At 48.4% G+C, this 19,797-nt stretch overlaps 1 protein-coding gene across 2 annotated transcripts in view; it reads right to left on the bottom strand.

Moving 5' to 3' along the window:
- Positions 1–19,797, bottom strand: part of CMIP (c-Maf inducing protein) — a 252,185-nt gene that overhangs the window by 36,553 nt on the left and 195,835 nt on the right. For both annotated transcript variants that reach the window (XM_064273742.1, XM_003418160.4), the window contains exons 5-8: positions 14,543–14,584; positions 8,468–8,530; positions 6,346–6,426; positions 1,910–2,013 (exon numbers count right to left, since the gene is read on the bottom strand). In XM_064273742.1, the coding sequence (XP_064129812.1) occupies positions 1,910–2,013; positions 6,346–6,426; positions 8,468–8,530; positions 14,543–14,584 (290 nt within the window). The remainder of the gene's footprint in view (positions 1–1,909; positions 2,014–6,345; positions 6,427–8,467; positions 8,531–14,542; positions 14,585–19,797) is intronic.

Genomic DNA, 19,797 nt, shown 5'->3' on the forward strand with positions numbered 1-19,797 from the left:
TCCAGGCCTCTGCTGTGGGACTGGTTTCACTTGGATGTGCGTCCTGGCTCCACCATGTGCAGGCAGCAGGAGCAAAACTCAGACCGTGGACTCAATCCAGGTACCTGGCTCAAATCCAGCCAAGTGGCCTTGGCAAGGTACTTACCCTTCTATCCTCAGTTTCATTAGCTATGAAATGGGGATAATGACAGCCCTCTTCTCCATGAGTTACAAGAGGATCAAGTTTCCTAATTCATAGGAAGAGCTTAGCATATAGTGACCGTAAGTCTTGGGACATTCTCACTGATGCCTGGTATTCCTGGAATAATTATTCATAACACCCCTTTTTACTCTCAAAAGTGTCCCAATTTGGAAAAAAAATTATGGTCACCCTACCTTAGCTCAGAGTCCAGGATACAGTGGCTACGTCCTCAATAAATACCAGAGATTATTATTTATCATGCCTCAGTTTTCTCATCTGTAAGATGGGCTTGTCATGGATTGAACTGTGTCCCCCCAAAATGTGTATCAATTTGGCCAGAACATGATTCCCAGTACTGTGTGATTGTCTACCATTTGTCATCTGATATGATTTTTCTATGTGTTGGAAATCCTCTCTCTGTGATGGACTTAGTGGCAGTTATGTTAATGAGGCAGGACTCAACCTACAAGATTAGATGTGCCTTAAGCCAATCTCTTTTGAGACGTAAAAGAGAGAAGCAAGCAGAGAGACAGAGGGACCTCATACCACCAAGCAACAAGAGCCAGGAGAATAGCACGTCCTTTGGACCCGGGGTCACTGTGCTGAGAATCTCCTAGTCCAGGGGAAGACTGATGACAAGAACTTTCCTCCAGAGCCAAGAGAAGAGAGAGCTTTCCCCTGGAGCTGACATCCTGAATTTAGACTTCTAGCCTCCTAGACTGGGAGAGAATAAACTTCTGTTTGTTGAAGCCATCCACTGGTGGTATTTCTGTTAGAGCAGCACTGGATGACTAAGACAGGCTAATACCCCTGCCCCAGGGCTGTTTGAAGGAGTGGGGTTATGTTTGTAACATTCTTGGAATACAGTCCTTGTGACCACTGTCACTTAGAGAAGCTTCACCTGAAAGGCATTTCAAATCAAACTGGTGGTTCAGGGGGACCTGGAAGCCACCAGGGCCCCCGACGAGACACATTGTTTGGGACTAGAAGTGCTCTGTGAGTTCAGGTGAGCATATTTAGGAAACAGGTAGTTTTAGAACTGGTTTAAACAGGTTAGTTTGACGTTCTTCATTTAAAAACAGGGTCAGTAATAGTAACAACAGCACAGTTCGTAGTGTTTTCCACGTATTTGGACATTGGATTCTCACGTTGACTAAATAAGTGGGTACTACGCTTCTTGCTTTCAGATGAGGAAACTGAGGCAAAGACAGAATATTAAAAATAAAAGCAAAAAAAAAATTATTGGGCTCCCTTTTGGCTAAGTTTGGGGAGGAGGCTGTTTAAGTCACTGATGATGAGTCCTACGACCACCAGAGGGAATCGCTTCCTAAACACCCTGCACCCATAGCCCAAGGGCAGAGGGACCTGGGGAAATATGAACATTATTTAGGACCAACACCCTTCTTGGGTTCCTACTGAGCACCGTGCATGGTGCTGGGGGCTTCCTCACCTACCATCCCATTTAACAGACCCCGATGGATAGCTGAGGAAACTAAGGATCACGGAGGGGCAGCAACTGGTTCAATGCCACACAGCAAGCAAATGGTCTCAAACCGCAGGTATTTGGGGGGGATCCAGTGGAGGCCCCTGGAGAGGAGGAGGTGCTTGGGCCTTTGGCCACTATCAGTGGCCCCTCCCTAGGCAAACACACGGCAGTGGCTCTGAGGCACAAGGGAAAGCCACTTGTAGGCCACGGGTGGGAGCAGGGGGGTGGGGTGGGGAGCTCACCTCTGAATGAACTTCTTCACCACTTCCATCCCCGCATTGAGCTCATTCAAGGCAAGGATGTACTCCTGAGTAAACAGCCTCAGTCGCGGGCACTTCCCAAAGTCCTGCAGAGAGAGGGCAGGGGTTGGGGGAACATTGCAGAGGCGGCCCAGGAGCAGAACATGCGCAGCCAGGAGATCGGAAGTGGGGTATGGCCTTGCTCTGCCCAAGCCACTGGTGAGGAAGGCAGTGTGGAGATATCACCCACCTCCTCTTTCTAGAAAGCACACGATTTTTCACTTCAAAAACCTGGCCCCGACACACCCTTGCTTAAAGCCTGTAACGGCTACCCATGTCGATCCAGAAAGTTCCTGGCATAGGAGGTTTTTTCTGGCACTTTACAGCCGACCCATTGGCAGGGCCCCCACTCATCCTTTTGGGAAGGCAGCGTCCAGTGAGCTGCAGAGACATACTCAGAAACAGTCATGCACCTTGGGGAAACTAGAAACCTTTTTCTGTATCCAGCTGTTTCAGGCACAGCAGTTTTGTTCCCAGGACTGCTAAACCCATGCTGTGATTTGGGCATTAAGGCAGAGTGACGAGTTATAGCATGGTCTTGACCCAGATCTCCAGAAAAAACAATGGGGTTGACCAGCAAGACAACTGAGGGACACTTGGTGGTCTCCAAACTCACCCCTCTGCTCTCTAGGCTCTCCCCATCTGTGAAGCCTATTTTAAAAAAACAGCCCAGGTCAGGACTCAAACTTGTAAAGTAAAAATAACAGTGGAGACCTTCCTTACAGACAGGGCTTTGAACCGATACAGCCATGGCCAAAGAAGCAACACTGGAACAGATTTAAATTTTAACAATCTGGGTGCTCTGGAACAATAACTAGAACAGGAAAAATTACTGGTCAAAGCCCTGGAATAGGACACTTGGAAGAGGCATAGTGAGCCCTTTCAGGAGCCTGATGCAGGAGACTGGATTATTGCCAGGACTGTGGAGAGCAACACACATTCAAAGCAGGCGTGGTTAGCTGCCATCTTTAAGCGGGGCACCCCTGTTTCTGACTCTGCTCAAAATCTATGGGCAAGAGATTTGGTTGCTATGTAACATGTACGCTGTCCTTGTCTTCTCAGAGGGAGATTAGCTTTCCAGCAGGGCTTCGATCCATGATTTTTCCTGTTCTGGTTACCATTCCGGTGCACCCAAATTGTAAAAATTCATGTGTGTTCCAGTTTCACTTCCTCAGTCATGACTGAGCTGGGAAGAACTGGTTCAAAGCCCTGTTTATGGATCTAACCAGTCCCACTGGGCCTAATGAAAGCTCAGCGTAGAATGTGTTCCTACCACGCCCTCTGGCCAGCTAACTGGGGCAAATTTCCAGTGCTGCCTAGTGCTTCAGAAACCCTGGTGGCATAGTGGTTAAGTGCTACGGCTGCTAACGAAGAGGTCGGCAGTTCGAATCCGCCAGGTGCTCCTTGGAAACTCTATTGGACAGTTCTACTCTGTCCTATAGGGTTGCTATGAGTTGGAATCGACTCGACAGCAGTGGGTTTGGTTTGGTTTTGACCTAGTGCTTCTTCACCCGGAGTCAACGGGCTGAATCAGGGTCTTTGGAGCAAATGGGCTGTTTGCTAACATCTGCCTAGGTTATTTCTTTACAGAGATGGCAGTGGAGCCTGTGAAGAAAGATGAGAGGAATCTATGTCTCACACACACGCACACCCACATACACAATACTGGGCTAGAAAATGAGAGAAGTCTGAGAGGCGGCCTTACTGCAGCTCTGAAATTACTGAGGAGGAAGCCAAGGATCCACTCAGCCCTGGAAACAGAGACAGGAAGGATGTGTGGCCCTGGGCTGCCACGCCCTCTCTGGGCTTCATTTTCCCTACTGTGAAATGAGGGTTGGAAGAGCAGATCTCTAAGGCCCTCTTCCAGCTCCAGAGTTTCAAGATGCCATGAGAAGTGCTACGACTGAGCCCTGCTATAAGCAAATGCTGTTATCTTTGCTATTCACTTTCTGGGGTGTTGTTGTTAGGTGCTGTCAAGTTGGTTCCAACTCCTAGCAACCATACGTACAACAGAATGAAACACTGCCTGGTCCTGCACTATTCTCACAATCATCACTGTGCTTGAGCCCATTGTTGCACCTACTGTGCCATTTCACCTTGTTGAGGGTCTTCCTCTCTTTTGCTGACCCTCTACTTTACCAAGAATGATGTCCTTCTCCAGGGACTGGTCCCTCCTGATAACATGTCAAAAGTATGTGAGATGAAGTCTCACCATCCTCATTTCTAAGGAGCATTCTGGCTGTACTTCTTCCAAGACTGACTTGTTTGTTTTTCTGCAGTTCACGGTATATTCAATATTCTTCAATATTCTTCACCAATACCGTAAGTCAAAGGCATGAATTCTCCAGTCTTCTTTATTCATTGTCCAGCTTTTGCACACACGAGGTGATTGAAAATACCATGACTTGGATCAAGTATACCTTAGTTCTCAAGGTGACATCTTTGCTTTTTAATACTTTAAAGAAGTCTTTTGCAGCAGGTTTGCCCAGTGCAATGTGTCTTTTGATTTCTTGACTGCTGCTTCTATGGGCATCAATTGTGAATCCAAGTAAAATGAAATCCTTGACAACGTCAATATTTTCTTTGTTATTGTGGGTGGTCATGGTCACTTCCTTGGAAGGGACTGGCAGCCTTTTAACATTAGGGCTAGAACGTTTTCCTTCCTTAGAAGTCAAATTACTTCTCTTGGAACATAAGAGGGCAGATCATCCAGTGGTCCACTAGGGACCACAGTCACTTCTTCTTGCCTCCGCTTCCACAAGAACACTCCAGTGAGTGGCATGTAGACACAGGGATACGCAGTCATTCTTGGGAGTGCAGTTCAGTGACTCGTTAGGACTGAATTCCAAGGGCACACAGTAAAGGGCTGCTTCTATCTGTGTCTTTTATTTTGGTCCAAAGAGGAACACTCTTTAAGACTCTTAACCTAAGTTTCAGTTTGCTCATTTGTGAAATGGGCATATGATACATTTGCAGGAAAATAGGAAAGCCTGAATTCAAGATCACTGTTGCATGGATCGTACAACTGCCCCACTTCCCAAAGTTTCAAGTGTGTCCTTACTCAGGGGTACTGCTTACAGGTAGGTGTTGAGGAGGCACAATTCCCACTACTCTGACAGGCAGATGGCTGGCAGCAGGCTAGGCACACTCACTAACCAGTGACTCAGTCCCCCCACCCCCACCACCCCAGCTGATTCCTAAGCATTAAGGAGAAGCGTTCAGTGGGCGAACCTCAACCGTCTGCCCTGCCCACCGCCTGCGTTGTTAGGGTTACATGAGATCATGTCTCCCCGCACCCGGTACAGGCTGTAATCACCACTGAACACACGTCTGTTCCTCGCTGGAGGAGCTAATCCTCCTTGGTCCTGTCTGCAGCTCTGTCCCGACGTAGCTCACAGCTTGTAATTAGCAGACGCCAGGAGCAGAGTAGAATCAAGAAGCTTTATGGCACCCACAGATGGAAGCCCAGAACACTTAAGGATGTGCTTTAAAAGTGAAGCACATATTCATGCCCGAGGGTCCCTGGTCTCTCCCTGGCCACAGCAGATACTATAAATTCTGGATTTGCCTTACCCAGAAAATTCTTACCTGGCCAACACTCCTGGCCCATAAAACTAATCAAATATAAGGGGGACATTATATGGGTAAGTTGTGGGAGGTTATCTGAATTCTGACTTTTTTCCCTTCGAAGTCAGATGCCCCAAAGGACCATCATTAAACAGTTTGACTACAAGGAAATATTAAAAAATGTTTACAGCTAAGTGTGCCTGGGGGTGTGGGTTTTACAATACCGCGTTGTGATGGGCAAAAGGTCATCTGCTGAAGAAACCCCAGAACCTGTGCTCTGGACTCTAAAGGGTTAGGCCCAGACGGACACCACACCCACAAGTGATTTTAAAGTTCAAAAGCAGAGAGCTCCCCTCCCAGCCTACCAAAGCCAAAGAGGCCCTTCTCTGATACTATTAAAGCACGAATTAAGGCAGAAATCCTGCCTACTGAGGAGTTCCATTGTTACTCCTGGAGGAGAAACTGCACAGGGTGTCCCTTCACCATTTTCAGAAAATAAAATGAATCTACGTATCCCAAATCAAGCAGGATCTCAGAAGCAAGGGAACAATTTAATTATGGCTTATGATCATTTCGGGCAGAGAATGGTAAAAAGAGTTCATTATTATATCAACACGGTTCAGTTGGCTGCCTGGAATGCCATGTTGAGAAAGATCCTCAAGCCATCTCTGGACTCTGCAGAAAGAGTGCTGAAATTGATTAATGATGTCTGTCATGAGTGTAGGAGTCCCTGGTGGGGAGCCCTGGAGCCTCAGGCCCACCTGCACTGCCTCCCTGGTTGGAGGCTGGAGGTGGGTGCTAGGGAAACTCACCATGTTATGCTTGAGGATTCTCTGGACCACGGGGGTGAACACTTCAATGACTACCATGGACCGGGGCCGCTCTCTGCAGTGCTGGGGAGAGAGGAGAACATGGTCAGCGTGGGGCATGGCAGCGCCCGGCCACAGCCACTTGGGCTTGCAACCACCCTGACCACAGTGTATGGGTTTGGGAACGGTGACCCCACAGTGGGTGGCTGGGTCCCCTTGCTACACGCTGTTGCAGAACTTTTCTTAAGAGCAGTGGACAGGGATGGGATTTTTTGCTTGCTTTTTGTCTTGATCTTAAACTTTGGGATTGCTTTTGATGGTCCAGACAGGAGTCTGTACTGACAGGATCCTTATTTAGCATAACAGGACTTTTGCAGAATGAAGACTCCCAGCGCATGATCTGACAGAGACATCTCTCTTGGAAAGTGGGCACGAGAATACCAGGGGTTTAGGGTTTGGATGAAGTGCTTGGGTGGTACAAATGATTAACATGCTCGCTGCTAACCGAAAGGCTGGAGGTTCCCGTCTACCCAGGGGTGCCTCGGCAGAAAGCCCAGATATCTACTTTGGAAAAATCAGCTGTTGAAAACCCTGTGGAGCACAGTCCTACTCTGACACGCATGGGGTCACCATGAGCTGGAGTTGACTCAATGGCAACTGGTTTTGTTTTTTTTTTTAGGGTCGGAATACTACAATCTTGAAATTTCTATGACTTTTCTATTGTTTGCTTTGATAATCTGGCAGTCTGCCAGCCAAATCCAGCTCTCAGATGTATTTTATTTTGCCACCTGGTGCTTTTTAAAAAACTGGAACAAACAAGGCCCTGCCCCCACTTCCCGTTGTCCAACACATTTATAACCCGCTGGCCCTTGAGGAATTGCATTTCCAACCACTGGATGAGGACAGTGGGCCTGGGATATAAAAAATCAGGGCTCTCCTGGGAAATCTGAGATAAATAAACTTTCCTCAGATCTTGGGGCTGCTGGCCTTTGGGTCTGGCGGGAAAGGCCACCCCACGCATCCAGCCAGCTGGCCGAGCGTGGGCACAATGTGGTGGCCTTGCTCCCCTCAAATTCTCCTCTGGGCAGGCTGTCTAGTGGGTGTGGCTCACAGGCTGCAGCCTCCGACCCTCCGTAGAGGGAAAAACAGCTGGAAGGTGGCTGGGCCCCCTCCCTCCATTTTAACTTCAGCGGGGGTTTCTATCGGGGAACACTAAAAAGGATGGTTTCCTCCACTTCACTGTTTTTCATACTGGGCTACCAGGAACCCTCAGGGGCAGCCTGAATGGGGAGGGAGTGGGGAGGCTGAGAGTGAGAAGGATCACCCCTGCCCCCCGACCACCTTCCAACCACCTTAAACAGTTTTTTAACCAGGTTTGGTTATGCCATTGCCACCCCATATGCCTGTCTCACCGATGTAGATGGTCTACACCTCCCCAGAGGGCAGTTTGTGACTGTGGAAGAAGGCAGGGGTCCCTTGCTTATGTGCCCTTAGGAGCTAGGGAGGGACCAGGATGAGTAATATGAGCCAACAGGAGGAGTAGGATCACAAGAGCACTGGCAGAGGGAAGACTAGAGGCCATCTGTCTTTCCAAAGACACCAGCTTATTACAAAAAAAATCACACAGTAAAGAACTAGGCACACGTGCTACTGTGGCCCTAGGCTGTGAGGTGTGTCCTTGGAAATGAGGGGTGCTAGATCCTTGATGTGCCTGGTGTGTGCCATGTACCATGCCTGGGTATGTACTGTGTACTGTGCCTAGCGTGTACTGTGTGGATCCCATGGGATGCTGGCTGCTGGTCCCTGCAAGCTCACCTGGCACTCCCTGCCTGCTTCCCCACACCCACCCCCCACTATGGCCAGCTCCAGAAGCCCTGGCTAATAATAACCAGCTCTGACGTCAGCACCCAGCAGATCTGCTGCAAACTGTCCCCAGGATGGCCAGTAGCTATTCCACAGGAAAGCTGGCCACTCCTCAAGTCCCACTGGCTGGGACCCTGGGCCTGACATCTCACTATCTGGCAGAGAGGACTTCGGGCCCTAAGAATGGGGCACCTGGTCTACCTTCGACCGTGTCTCTGGCCTTGCAACTTGAGCAAACTTGACCGCTTCAGAAATGCCATACCTTGCAGAAGAATTCACAGAGGTCTGGTGGTGGATGGTTGTTTTCCAGCAAAGGAGCGATGGCCTGAAAGTTATCAAACAAATGTCAGTGGGAGCCTCTCAGAGGGGAGGTGTCTACCTAAGAGGGCTGCCTAGCTTAGATGCCAGCACAGTGTCACTGTCACTCTTCAGGCAGAGGAAGGCATTTTCTAACTTCTAGGCCAAGGCCCCTAAACTTTTTTGCAGTCATGGATCCCTTTGAGAAGCCAGTAAAAACTCTCAGTTAACTCTGCAATATATACCTAGAGTGATACACATTATGTTAGGGGCTTTGTGATCCACTGACGCCTACCGGTGTCCCCCACAGATCAACAACCCTGACTAAGCAGCACGACCGTTAAAGCATATTATCAATCTTTTACACTCAGCTCCCATCTATAAAGGGGATGACACAGCACATATAAGTCACAGTGTCTCAGTCTCAGCACTATGGACATTTGGGGCCCCATCACTCTTCATTGTGAGGGGGCTGTCCTGTGCATTGTAGGCTGTTCAGCAGTGTTTCTGGATTTGATCCACCGGTGGCCAGTAGTAGTAGAGTCCCCTGACCCCCAAAGATTGGACAAGCAAAAATGTCTGCAGACATTACTAAACGCCCCCTAGAGGGCAAAATCACACCAACTGAGAGTCCCTGCTATAAAATGCCTCTCACAGAGCCTAAGATAAAGCCAGCCCTCAATAAAGGTTAGCTGCTGGACAGTTAATACCTACATGAAGTCCTCTTCTCTTCTGTTAGCCACATGGGGCACATGATCAGGAAACAAGATACCTAGAACCCAGCCCTGGCATCGAGACTTCCGTGCTATGTGACCTTGGGTGAGTGACTCAACCTCTCTGGGCATTAGCCTTAAAATGGGGGAAACCTGAGCTGCTCATTCGCAGGGCTATTGGGAGGTTTTGATGAGAGAACACTCTAGAAGCTTTGGAGTCTCAGGCTTGGGACAAACCCATTGTGACATTGTCACTGTCACAACAAGGGGCTGGGGCCCTGGGAGAAACTCACTGGCCCAGGGTGCGTTAAGCATTTGACAACATCACAGAGGGGTTGTCTTATGTTGCTAGTCAGAGGGAGGGGTGAGGATTTCACTGGAGTCCCCAGGAAACCTCTCTGAGGACACAGGCCTCCATCACCTGATCTCACGGCTCGGACCCTGCCTCTTGGTATCAGAGGGGCTCCTTTGAGCTGCCCTTGAATATGGGTTGTCATTAGGTGCCAGGGAGTCGATTTTTGACTCATAGTGACCCCGTGTGACAGAGCACAACTGCCCTGCAGGGTTTTCTTGGCTGTAATCTTTACCGGAGCAGATCATCAGGTCTTTCTCCTGTGGAGTCGCCAGCTAGATCTGAACTGCCAATAGCTGAGTGCTTAACCACTGCACCACCAGGGCTCCTCCTGAATATAGGTAAAAAAAGATCAAACCTAACCAGCTGCTGTCAAGTTGATTCTGACTCACAGCAACCCTACAGGACAGAGTAGAACTGCCCCATAGAGTTTCCAAGGAGCGCCTGGTGGATTTGAACTGCTGAACTTTTTGGTTAGCAGCCATAGCACTTTACTACGCCACCAGGGTTTCCTGAATACGGGTAGGGATCTCTAATAAGCCCTTCCACTTGCTCTGGGTAAAGGAAGTGAAACTAGACGCCAAATAAGAGGCGACCAGAAAGTCGACCCAGCTGCCGATTATGGGGCTGAGCGCACCTCTGTGAAAAGCGAAGTTATCTACATTGTGGCACCTGCTCCCCAGCACTGGCAGCCATGTGGACAGCCAGACGCTGGAGATGAGGCTAGAGCCTTATTTGTCTAGGGCTACGCCATCTAACACAGGAGCCACTGGCCACATGTGGCTAAACTTTAATCTAAGTGAAAGAAATACTTTTAAATGAAATAAACCAAAAAAACTCAAGACTCTCCGTCTCACTAAGCACATTTCAAGGGCTCGATAACCACATGAGGCTGGTGGCTAACGTGCTAGATGGTGCAGATATACAGCCTGTCCATCATTGCAGGAAGTTCTCATAGACAGTGCAGACGGGATTGGTGGGCCTGGTGGTACGGCGGGGCTTCTAGCAGACTGCAAGGAACAAGCTGGCTGTCCTCTTACAAGCCCCTACATGGGCCAGTAATTATACTGTTACTAATAATACAACACTAACAACATCTGCAAGACCATCGCCATTAATCGGCACTCTGAGCCACGCTCTGTCCTAATTGTAGTATTTTACTTAACCTTCACAACATGCTGGGAGATGGGCATTAGTACTGCCCCCTTTTCTCAGATGGGTAAACTGAGGGTCAGAGAGATTAAGTATGTTGCCCAAGGTGATCTCATTAGAAAGTGCCGGGGCCAGGATTTGAACCCACTTCTGTGTGACTCAAAGCCTGAGTTATTGGACATGCTTTTCCATGGCACTGTCTCTCCACACGACCAGGAAACAACTGCCCAGTCCGGGGTAACAATTACATTTAAGTAGCAACAGGGCAACAAAACAAAACAACCAGAAGTGAGCCAGGCCCCAGGTTCTAGCTTGGCAAGCTCATTTCTGGAAGCTGGGGTGTGGGGATCCTCTGCTTCCCTTTCCAGTAAAGCAGCCCAATGCTGAGCTCTCCCACTGTGCCAGCCACCCTCTTCTCAGCTGCCAGGCAACCTGGATGGTTGGCACGGTAAACACAGGAAGAGGTCAGGCTGCAGCACCCTCCCTGCCTGTGAACCACTGCCCAGGTGGTCAGCTCCACTAACTAGACTGAGCTCAGGGACCAGCTAAGCAGAATCCTGCACAGGGTGTGGTCCCCTGCCCACCTGGGCCCCTCTTCCACAGAACGAGTCAAAAAATAAAGGAGTGGACACAAATTAAGTGCCCACACCAAATGTCAAGCATGCGCTTGGTGCTGTCATGGCTATTATCTCATTCGATCCTCATGACAACTATGGGAAGTCAGATGTTAGTTATTTCCATTCGTACAGGTGAAGAGACAGAGGGTCAGGGAGGTGATAAGGCCTGCCCCAGTCACAGAGGAATGATAATTTCTAAACATATAATTAATAAGAGGAAATATTTTTGTGGAACCTTTCTATGAGCCTGGTCCCACGCAGTAGCTCGTTTAACTTCACAGCAGCCCCATAAGAAAAGCACTGTTGTTATTCCCATTTTAGAGATGAGAAGACTGAGGCTTAAAGCATTAAAAAAAAAAAAAAGTTAACTGGAAATAACCTAGATGGCCATCAGGTTAAATAACAATATTCTCGAGCCATTACGAGAATACGATGGACCAGTGATTCTCAACCAGGAGTGATTCTGCTCCACAAGGGACATTCAGCAAAGTGTAGAGACGTTTTTGTCACAGTTTGGTGATGAGGATGCTACTGACACCTAGTGGGTGGAGGTCAGTAATTCCGCTCAAAATCCTGCAATGTACCAGACAGCACCCACAACAAACAATTCTCCAACCCCAGAGGCTAACAGTCTCAAGGATGAGGAAACCTGGGGGGAAGATGTACATGAAAAGACTTGGAAAACCTAAAACAGAGAAAAAAGAAACGCAGAACAATATACCCAGCGGCACGTCATTAATGTAAAATAAATACATAAATAAAACACAACCCTATCTGTCTGTGTCTGCAGGTTTGTCACCACCTGAAAACAGCAGCTGCCTCTGAAGAGGGCTCTGGGGTGGGGGTGAAATCGTTTTGAAAATAATCGCATGAAATACTTGCAAAATTAAAAATATTTCTAAAAAAATTAAATAAAATGAAAAGTCCCTTTATCACTCGCCCAAGCCACAGCCTGTATAAGATGGGATCAGAATCTGAGGCTGAGCCATAAAGCTGACCTCCCCATACAGCCAGCAGGAGTGGTGAAGACTCCAGGTCCAGGCAGTTAGTTACCTGCCAGCTGTCGCCAACCGGCAATCACCCACTGCACGGTCACCTGGCTGCTGCAATGAATAAAGCCAACCAGAGTTACAGGGAAGTATGGGAAAAACCCCAAGCACTGCTGGGCAAAGACTAGTCGCCAATAGGTCAAATAAAACCATGCAATTGTTGGAATGAATGCTGGCTACAGAAGATTTCATAATACCAAGAACAGCAACAATAACAGAACACCGAGAGAGAGGCTCTGAGACAGTGGGGTGAGAGTGAGACCAACTTCCTCCCTGTTCTCAGGCACAGCTGCTGAAGGAGGGGAGTGGGGACGACGCTCAGCCTGTCCCAATTAAGGGGTCAGCATGGCCAAATTAGCCAGGGAAATGCAGCCTGGAGTTCTCAGATCAAAATTTCTTTCCCAGGCTCGTCCTAAATCCAAAGATCTTGCCCTCCTCCCAGGGCCTGGGCACACAGTGGGGTTCACAGGTGATGCCAGGGGGAAAATGAAGATGCCAGCTCCTTCCCGGCATTTACAGTCCCTCCTGGGCCTCTACTGGCCAGTCGCCCTGCTGGACCCCTGCCTGGACGGCCATGCCCTGCATGATGCGTTTACCTGGCACACTCCTAGCCATCTTTTCAGACTCAGTTCTGTCACCTACTCCTGGAAGCCCTCCGTCATCTTCCTTCCTGACAGAGAAGGTTAAGTGCATCCCCTCTAAGTTCCCCTAACACCCTCAACAAATCTTATGCTATCGTTTGTTGATCTGCCAGGTTCTTGCAACATGGAACTCCTCAAAGGCAGGGCCCATTATCTTGTCCGGCTCTACATCCCTGCAATAGAGACAAGCGCCTGGCACGTACTCATGCTAGGAACTCAAGAAATGCTTGTTATGTGAATTTGCTAATTACTGTTACACAGAAAAAGGTGGTAGAGGGTGGCATGCAGTGCTCAGGCTGACTTCGTACTCTGCTCTGGCGTACAAAGGAAAAAAAAAACATCTTTATACTTTTAGTGAACACCCACTGAGAACCTACTATGTGCCGGGCACAGGGGCTGGAGCTCCGCAGCAGCTCCTGCCCACAGCTCACCAACATTTGTGCCCACAGAACCCAGTAGGGGAAGGATATGGTTCTCCAAGCTAGGTTTCCAAGGCCCAGTGCCCTAATTCAGCTCAAGGGAAGCTTAGGGACAGGGTGGTGGGCACTGCCCTTTTTTCCTCGGCTGTAGCTGAGGGGGCATGCTCAGCAGGTGAATGTTGGTTCTAGGTCCTTGTCTGGGCACACAAGGCTCTGTACACCCTGCCTCTCACTTGCATTTCTAGTCTATCTCCCGGCTACCCACTTTCTTGCGCCCTTGCGTATTGTACTTCCTCTGTCCGGAATGCCTTTACCACATTTTGTCACATAGCAAACTCCTACTGATCCTTCAAAACCCAGCTAAGACATCACTGCTTCTGGGAAGCCTTCTGGCTCCTCTCCCAGGTGAGTTCATCACTGCACCCTTTAGATTAGATGCCTCTATTTTCACTGTGATCACCTTGGTCTTCCTATAATAGACAGTAAGCTCCTTGGGGGCAGGAACTGCCTTAGTCATCTTGGGATTCAAATTTACAGCACAGGGCTTGGCACCCAGGAGGTGCAACTTCATTTCTTTCTTCTCCCCAGTGAGGGTTACATTCACGGCTTAAAATTACGCAGGAAGATATTTTATCCCAAAGATGCTTACATCATAATCAAGTCCTGGAAAATATTGTCTCACTTTACACATCAGAGGGAATTAAATCCAGGTTCTATTTGTGGATTAATTAAGAGACATGTCCTGGGGCAAGAAAGAGAACATTTACCTTTCAGCTAAAATGGTTATACTTCTGAATAAATTACATGGTCTTTGCCATCTCCTGCCTTCAACTCCCTGCGGCAGACTCAGGAAGGAGGAGGCGGTTAAGACACATTTGCTATAAACCTCAAAGACTGATAATTACCCACCTCCCCCAATCAATGGGGCTCTGAAATGGGCAAAGGCAGGAGGGAGACATGCCTGCTGATGGAAAAGACAAGACCCAAGCAAGGTCTCCATGCTCATGGTTTATGCTGGAGCTTCTAGAATTAACTGAAGTGGAAAAGGAGGGTAGGCCCAGGAGGGGGCAGAGGGAGACAGATGGCGAGAAACTTACCACAATGATGTTTTCGTGCTCTTGGGTAGTCAAGTTCGTGTTCTAAAGGTTGAACACGGAAAGCAGGAGGGAAACAAACAAAAAACAGTATTAAGAAAATGGAGCATCTGTAGCTCAAAGGTCACACAGTTTTCCAGGCTCTCGGACAGAGTCTTTGTTGTTGTTCATGCCGATTCATGGAGATCCCATGCGTAACAGGATCAGATCATTGAGATCCACAGGGTTTTCAATTGCTGATTTTCGGAAATGGATCAGCAGGCCTTTCTTCCTAGTCTGTCTTAGTCTGGAAGCTCTACTGAAACCTGTTCAGCATCACAGCAATACCCAAGCCTCCAGTGACGGATGGGTGGTGGCCGTGCTTGAGGTGCACTGGCTGGAAACTGAACCCAGGTCTCCTGCATGGAAGGGGAGAATTCTACCACTGTAAAACCATTGCTTCTCTCACAGAGTCTAGGTGTTACTTTTTCTTAATTAAACAGATCAGAACATCGGCAAAGGCAGGGTCAGCAAGTGGGAAGAGTACAGCTTCTAGACAGGCAGAATGGAGTTCCCAGTCCCTGTTTCACTGCTTGCAAGTCATGCTATTTTGGGGAAGTCCATTCTCCTTGGAGACTCAGTTTCTCTTTCTGTAAATCAGAATCATGATAACTACACCTCTTTCGGCTGCAGTGAGAAGATACGTGGACAGTACCTGGAACCGTGCTTGGCCCTTGTTAGAGTGAAACTGCTGGGAAACCAGAAGGCAGGTTCGTAATAAACAGGTAATGAAACAGACCTTTTCTGAGTCTCAGCTCTGTGCCATATACTCTTTTAGGGGTGGCATGTATGTTATTTTAGTGGTTCTCAAACAAGGTTCCCAGGGAACACTGGTGTTCCATCAATTTGCCCACGATGTTTTGGCTAAATTCAAATTCTAGCATGTGGGTTATACGTGCTTAATTTTTAGTCCCCTTCCCCCTGAACTGAAATTTTCTTTAATATCTAGTGCCTGTTACCACCAGCTTGTGAGTACACGAACAAGGAGTACACAATGAACAAGGTGTTATGGGAAAACTAAAAAACAGCCACTGTTTTCTTTTTTGCTAGTTTAGTGTTGTATTCTCCTCTTAAAAAAAAAAAAAAATTTATTGAGGTGAAAATCATATAACATAAAATTAACCATTTTAAAATGAACAATCCCACGGCATTTAGTACATTTATAATGATGCAACCACCACCTCTATTTAGTTCCACATCATTCCCACCACTCCTCAACCAGTGAGTGGCCACACTCCATCCCCCCAGCCCTGAAAACCCCCAATCTACTTTCTGTCTCTGGATTTTCCTATTCTGGGAGTTTCAGATAAATGGAATCATACACTATGCAGCCTTTTTTTGTTGGCTTCTCTCACTTAGCACAGTGTTTTAAAGGAACGTCCAGGAGCAGCATGTATCAGTGTTCCCTCCTTTCTGTGGCTGGACATGGTATGTGTTCTGTTGTGTTTGTCTGTGTGTTTGGGTGGGCATAGGCTTTCCTGGGTATAAGCTCCTGTTTCCTAGCAGAGCCACGCTGGCAGCTCCTCAAGTGCCTCCTCACTTGAACAGCGCGCTGGCAACATCAATTGTTCCTGGTGTTCCAGAAAGAACCCCACGGCTCCCACCATCTAAAGAGACAGAACTGTAGCAGCATCTAAGACGTTTACACCAGCTAAGGGGCAGGTGCATTAGTGAGATCTCCTTTTGCCCAATAAGCAGACTGTCTGAGGGATGAACAGAGGCCACTGACCAGGGTCAGTGCTTGAACTCCAAGAGTCCTGTCAGGGGCGCCCTGTGGCCACAGGTTCCCACGGAGGTACCCTGACCCCTGATTGGCTTAGGCACGCCCTAGAGGCACATGCTCCAAGAACACAAGGAAGGATGTTTTTTGGCTTCTACCACCATTTTCACCTTGGTGGACGTTAGTGGAGTTTGAGCAGCCTATTTACAGCAGGTTATTAAATATCCGTCATTTTTAGCCCTGGTAGACGGAAGCTGGATTTGGTGTATTCTTTGATCAGGAGTGCACTATGCCTCAGCACAGCGTAAGGTGCACTGTACGCCACCCACCTATTTCTCACTGTTGTGCAGGTGCTCTCACTCTCCCTGGTGACTGACGAGCTACCTGAGACTCACAGAGGTACAGTCTCTTGTCCAGGAGCACTGCTAATAGGTGGTGGGGTAAGGGCTCAAACCCACCTATCTTGATTCCTGGGGTCCCTGAGTGATGTAAAGGGTTAATATGCTTGTCTGCTATCTGAAAGGCTGAGGGTTTGAGTCTACTCAGAGGAGCCTCAGAAAAAAAGCCTGGTGATCTACTTCTAAAATACCAGCCATTGAAAACCCTATGGGGCACAGTTCCACTCTAACACATGTGGGGTCGCCAGGAGTCGGGACTCAACCTGACAGCCAACTTGTCTCAATTCCTAAGCCCACATTTCTAACCACTGAGCATAGTGCCCAGCCCATCCAAGGGACATCTCCATATTTCAGGCTGTGCCAAGAGGATGAGCCCACCCCTCACCCCCACCCCTGTGCCTTTCCAGGATGAGCCTTTATCGACCATGTATACTGCTTCCTCTGTCCTGGTCACCTGCTGCAGCCTGTGTTGTTCTGCAGGGAACCTTTTCTCTCTCCACCAAGGCCATTTTCAGCCCGGGTGGAGATTGCTCGCTAATAGCCAGTGCATCAGAGGAAACACTTAAATACAAGCTAAGTGGCCACTCTACACACCCAACTCAACAAAGCCTCGGAGGCTGGGGACTCAGGCTGGGCACAGAGGCTGGGGACGCAGGCGGGGGACGAAGGTCGGGGACACAGGCTGGGGACGCAGGCTCTGCTCCACCTGTGGGGGGGGCAGTTCCTTCTCAGAACTGTTTTGCTGCCTTGACAAACCCCTCCATGATGCTCCCTCCCTCTGGAATCTTCCACCCTCTGGGGGTTTGGTGATGCCTAGTGCCTCTCCCCAGGAGGCCTCAGAAACAACTTGAGTAAAGAGAACAGAGAAGGAATCTAGTGCCATATACTCTAAACCAAAAAAGGGCAAGAAGGTAGGGGCTTCATTTGTGTTCCCCCGGACTAACAACCTCCCCTCTAAATGTGTGGCTAGGGGTGCTGAAGGGACCAGGTCACAGCCATCTCCCATAGTGGGAAACATTCTGACCACTGAAGAAATGCTCACTGTAGATCAGGCAGACTGCTAAGCATTTCACATGTATTATATCCCTCAATCCTCAATTCTGTGAAACGGGTGCTACTACTCGCCCCAATTTATAGATGGAAAACTGGGGCCGTTTAGTGAGGGCAGAACCGCAATACGCACTCTCAACCACTGTCTGATGTAGTTCTGTCTCCCCACTTGCTAAATGGTTTCTACCAACTCGAACTGATGTCACCTTGATGAGCATGGGCTTAGCAATGGCACAGACCTGGGAGGGTCCTGGCCCACCACTTGTCTGAGTGACCTCAGCTAAAAGACTTAACCTCTCAGGCCTCAATTTACTTCTCTGTAATTGTTTTTGTTTTGCACCCATCACCCACTATTTATTTCCAAAACTTTCTCATCACCCCAAACAGAAACCCTATACCTATTAAGCAGTAACTCAGTAACCACTCCCCCTGCCCCTGGTAATCACTACACTATTTTCTATTTCTACATATTTGCCTAGTCTACCTATTTCATATGAGTGAGATCATAAAATACTTGTCCTTTTGTGACTGACTTATTTCACTCAACTTGATATTTTCAAGGTTCATTCATGTCATACCCCGTATCAAGACTTACTTCTCTTCATGGTTGAGTAATATTCCATTGTATGATATACCACATTTTGTTTATCCATCCTCCGTAAGTTTTAATCAGAGCTTTGAACTGGTTCAGAACAGTTCTGTATTTGCTGATGTAAATAAGGGCACCATACACACTGCATAGCAACCAAATCTGCTGCCCATCAGATTTTGTCCAGAATAGGAAACAAACAGTGGTGCCCTGTTCAAAGATGGCGGCTGACCTGTGCTGCTTTGAGTGTATGTCGCTTTCCACAGTACTGCCAATAATTCCAATCTCCCATTGGGAGATTGGATTTTTGACAGAACTGTGGGGAGCAACACACAAAGTGGCACAGTTGGCTGCCATCTTTGAGTGGGCCACCACTGTTTGTTTCCTGCTCAGGTCAATACCCCACAGGCAATAGATATGGTTGCTATGCGATGGGTATACTGCTCATTTTCGTTGTCAATTACTGAACCCTTTCGAACGGCGTTCAATGCCCTGGTTTTAATAATTTGTGGAAATTTAAAAGGTCTCTTCCAATGCCTAACAAAGTGATGGCCACATTTTATGTGCTTGGAACAATGTCAGTGTCACTTAGAGAAGGACTGAGCCTTAGCCAAGGGAACACTGAGTCAGTTGGCCTGAGCTATACCCAGCTCTGTCCCTTAGGAGCTGTCAGCTCTCATCAGAGCAATAGGACGAATGATACTGACTCATGGCCTGTCACAAACTAGGTACACGGCAAATGTGAGCTTCTTTTTTTCCTTAAATGCCTTTATCCCTCCACCCTAGCGCTTGAGGGCCAGCTGACTTGGAGGCCAAGGCCATGGGCATGTGGTCCCATGGGATGTAGTTGAGATGGGAAGGAATCCTGCCACAGGTTGGTGACAGTGTGGTGTCTGCCCTGCTCACCACTGTCCTGGTGATGTGCCTCATTTGGCAATGGTGTGGTGGTGGTCAAGCTTAGTGGTGGAGTTGACAGGGTGGCCAATGCGGCCTGACAATGAAAATGCCATGTGAGTTGGGCAGTCACTCAGTGTCTGTGGGCCTCACCTTTCTCCTCTGTGAAATGGACACAGCATGGCCCATCTCTCAGGGAGAAAGAGTATTAGATGAAATGCTGTGTGCATGGTACCTGGGACCTGCCGTCATGACACACAACAGGTGCATACTAAAAAGGTGAGCTGCCCTCCCCTTGTCCAGATGAGAAGCCAGCCTCATGGCCTACCAACCTCACCCTTTCTCCTGCCCAGAGTGGGAAGCCTGAACTTGAGGCTGGGCATGTGACCCTCTTGACCGTGGAATTCCAGGCCTTGATTCCTTTCAGTGCCTGAATTTTTACTCTTCTGCTGAACGGGCTGGCCTCTCACCTGAGTATACAACAGAGGGTTGTTGTACGGAAATAATGGGGCAGAGGGCCCCACTATTTCCATGACCATCCCTGTTGCCTACTTTCTACCTACTGCCC

The sequence above is a fragment of the Loxodonta africana genome, chromosome 21, assembly GCF_030014295.1.
Source record: "Loxodonta africana isolate mLoxAfr1 chromosome 21, mLoxAfr1.hap2, whole genome shotgun sequence".
NCBI lineage: Eukaryota > Metazoa > Chordata > Mammalia > Proboscidea > Elephantidae > Loxodonta > Loxodonta africana.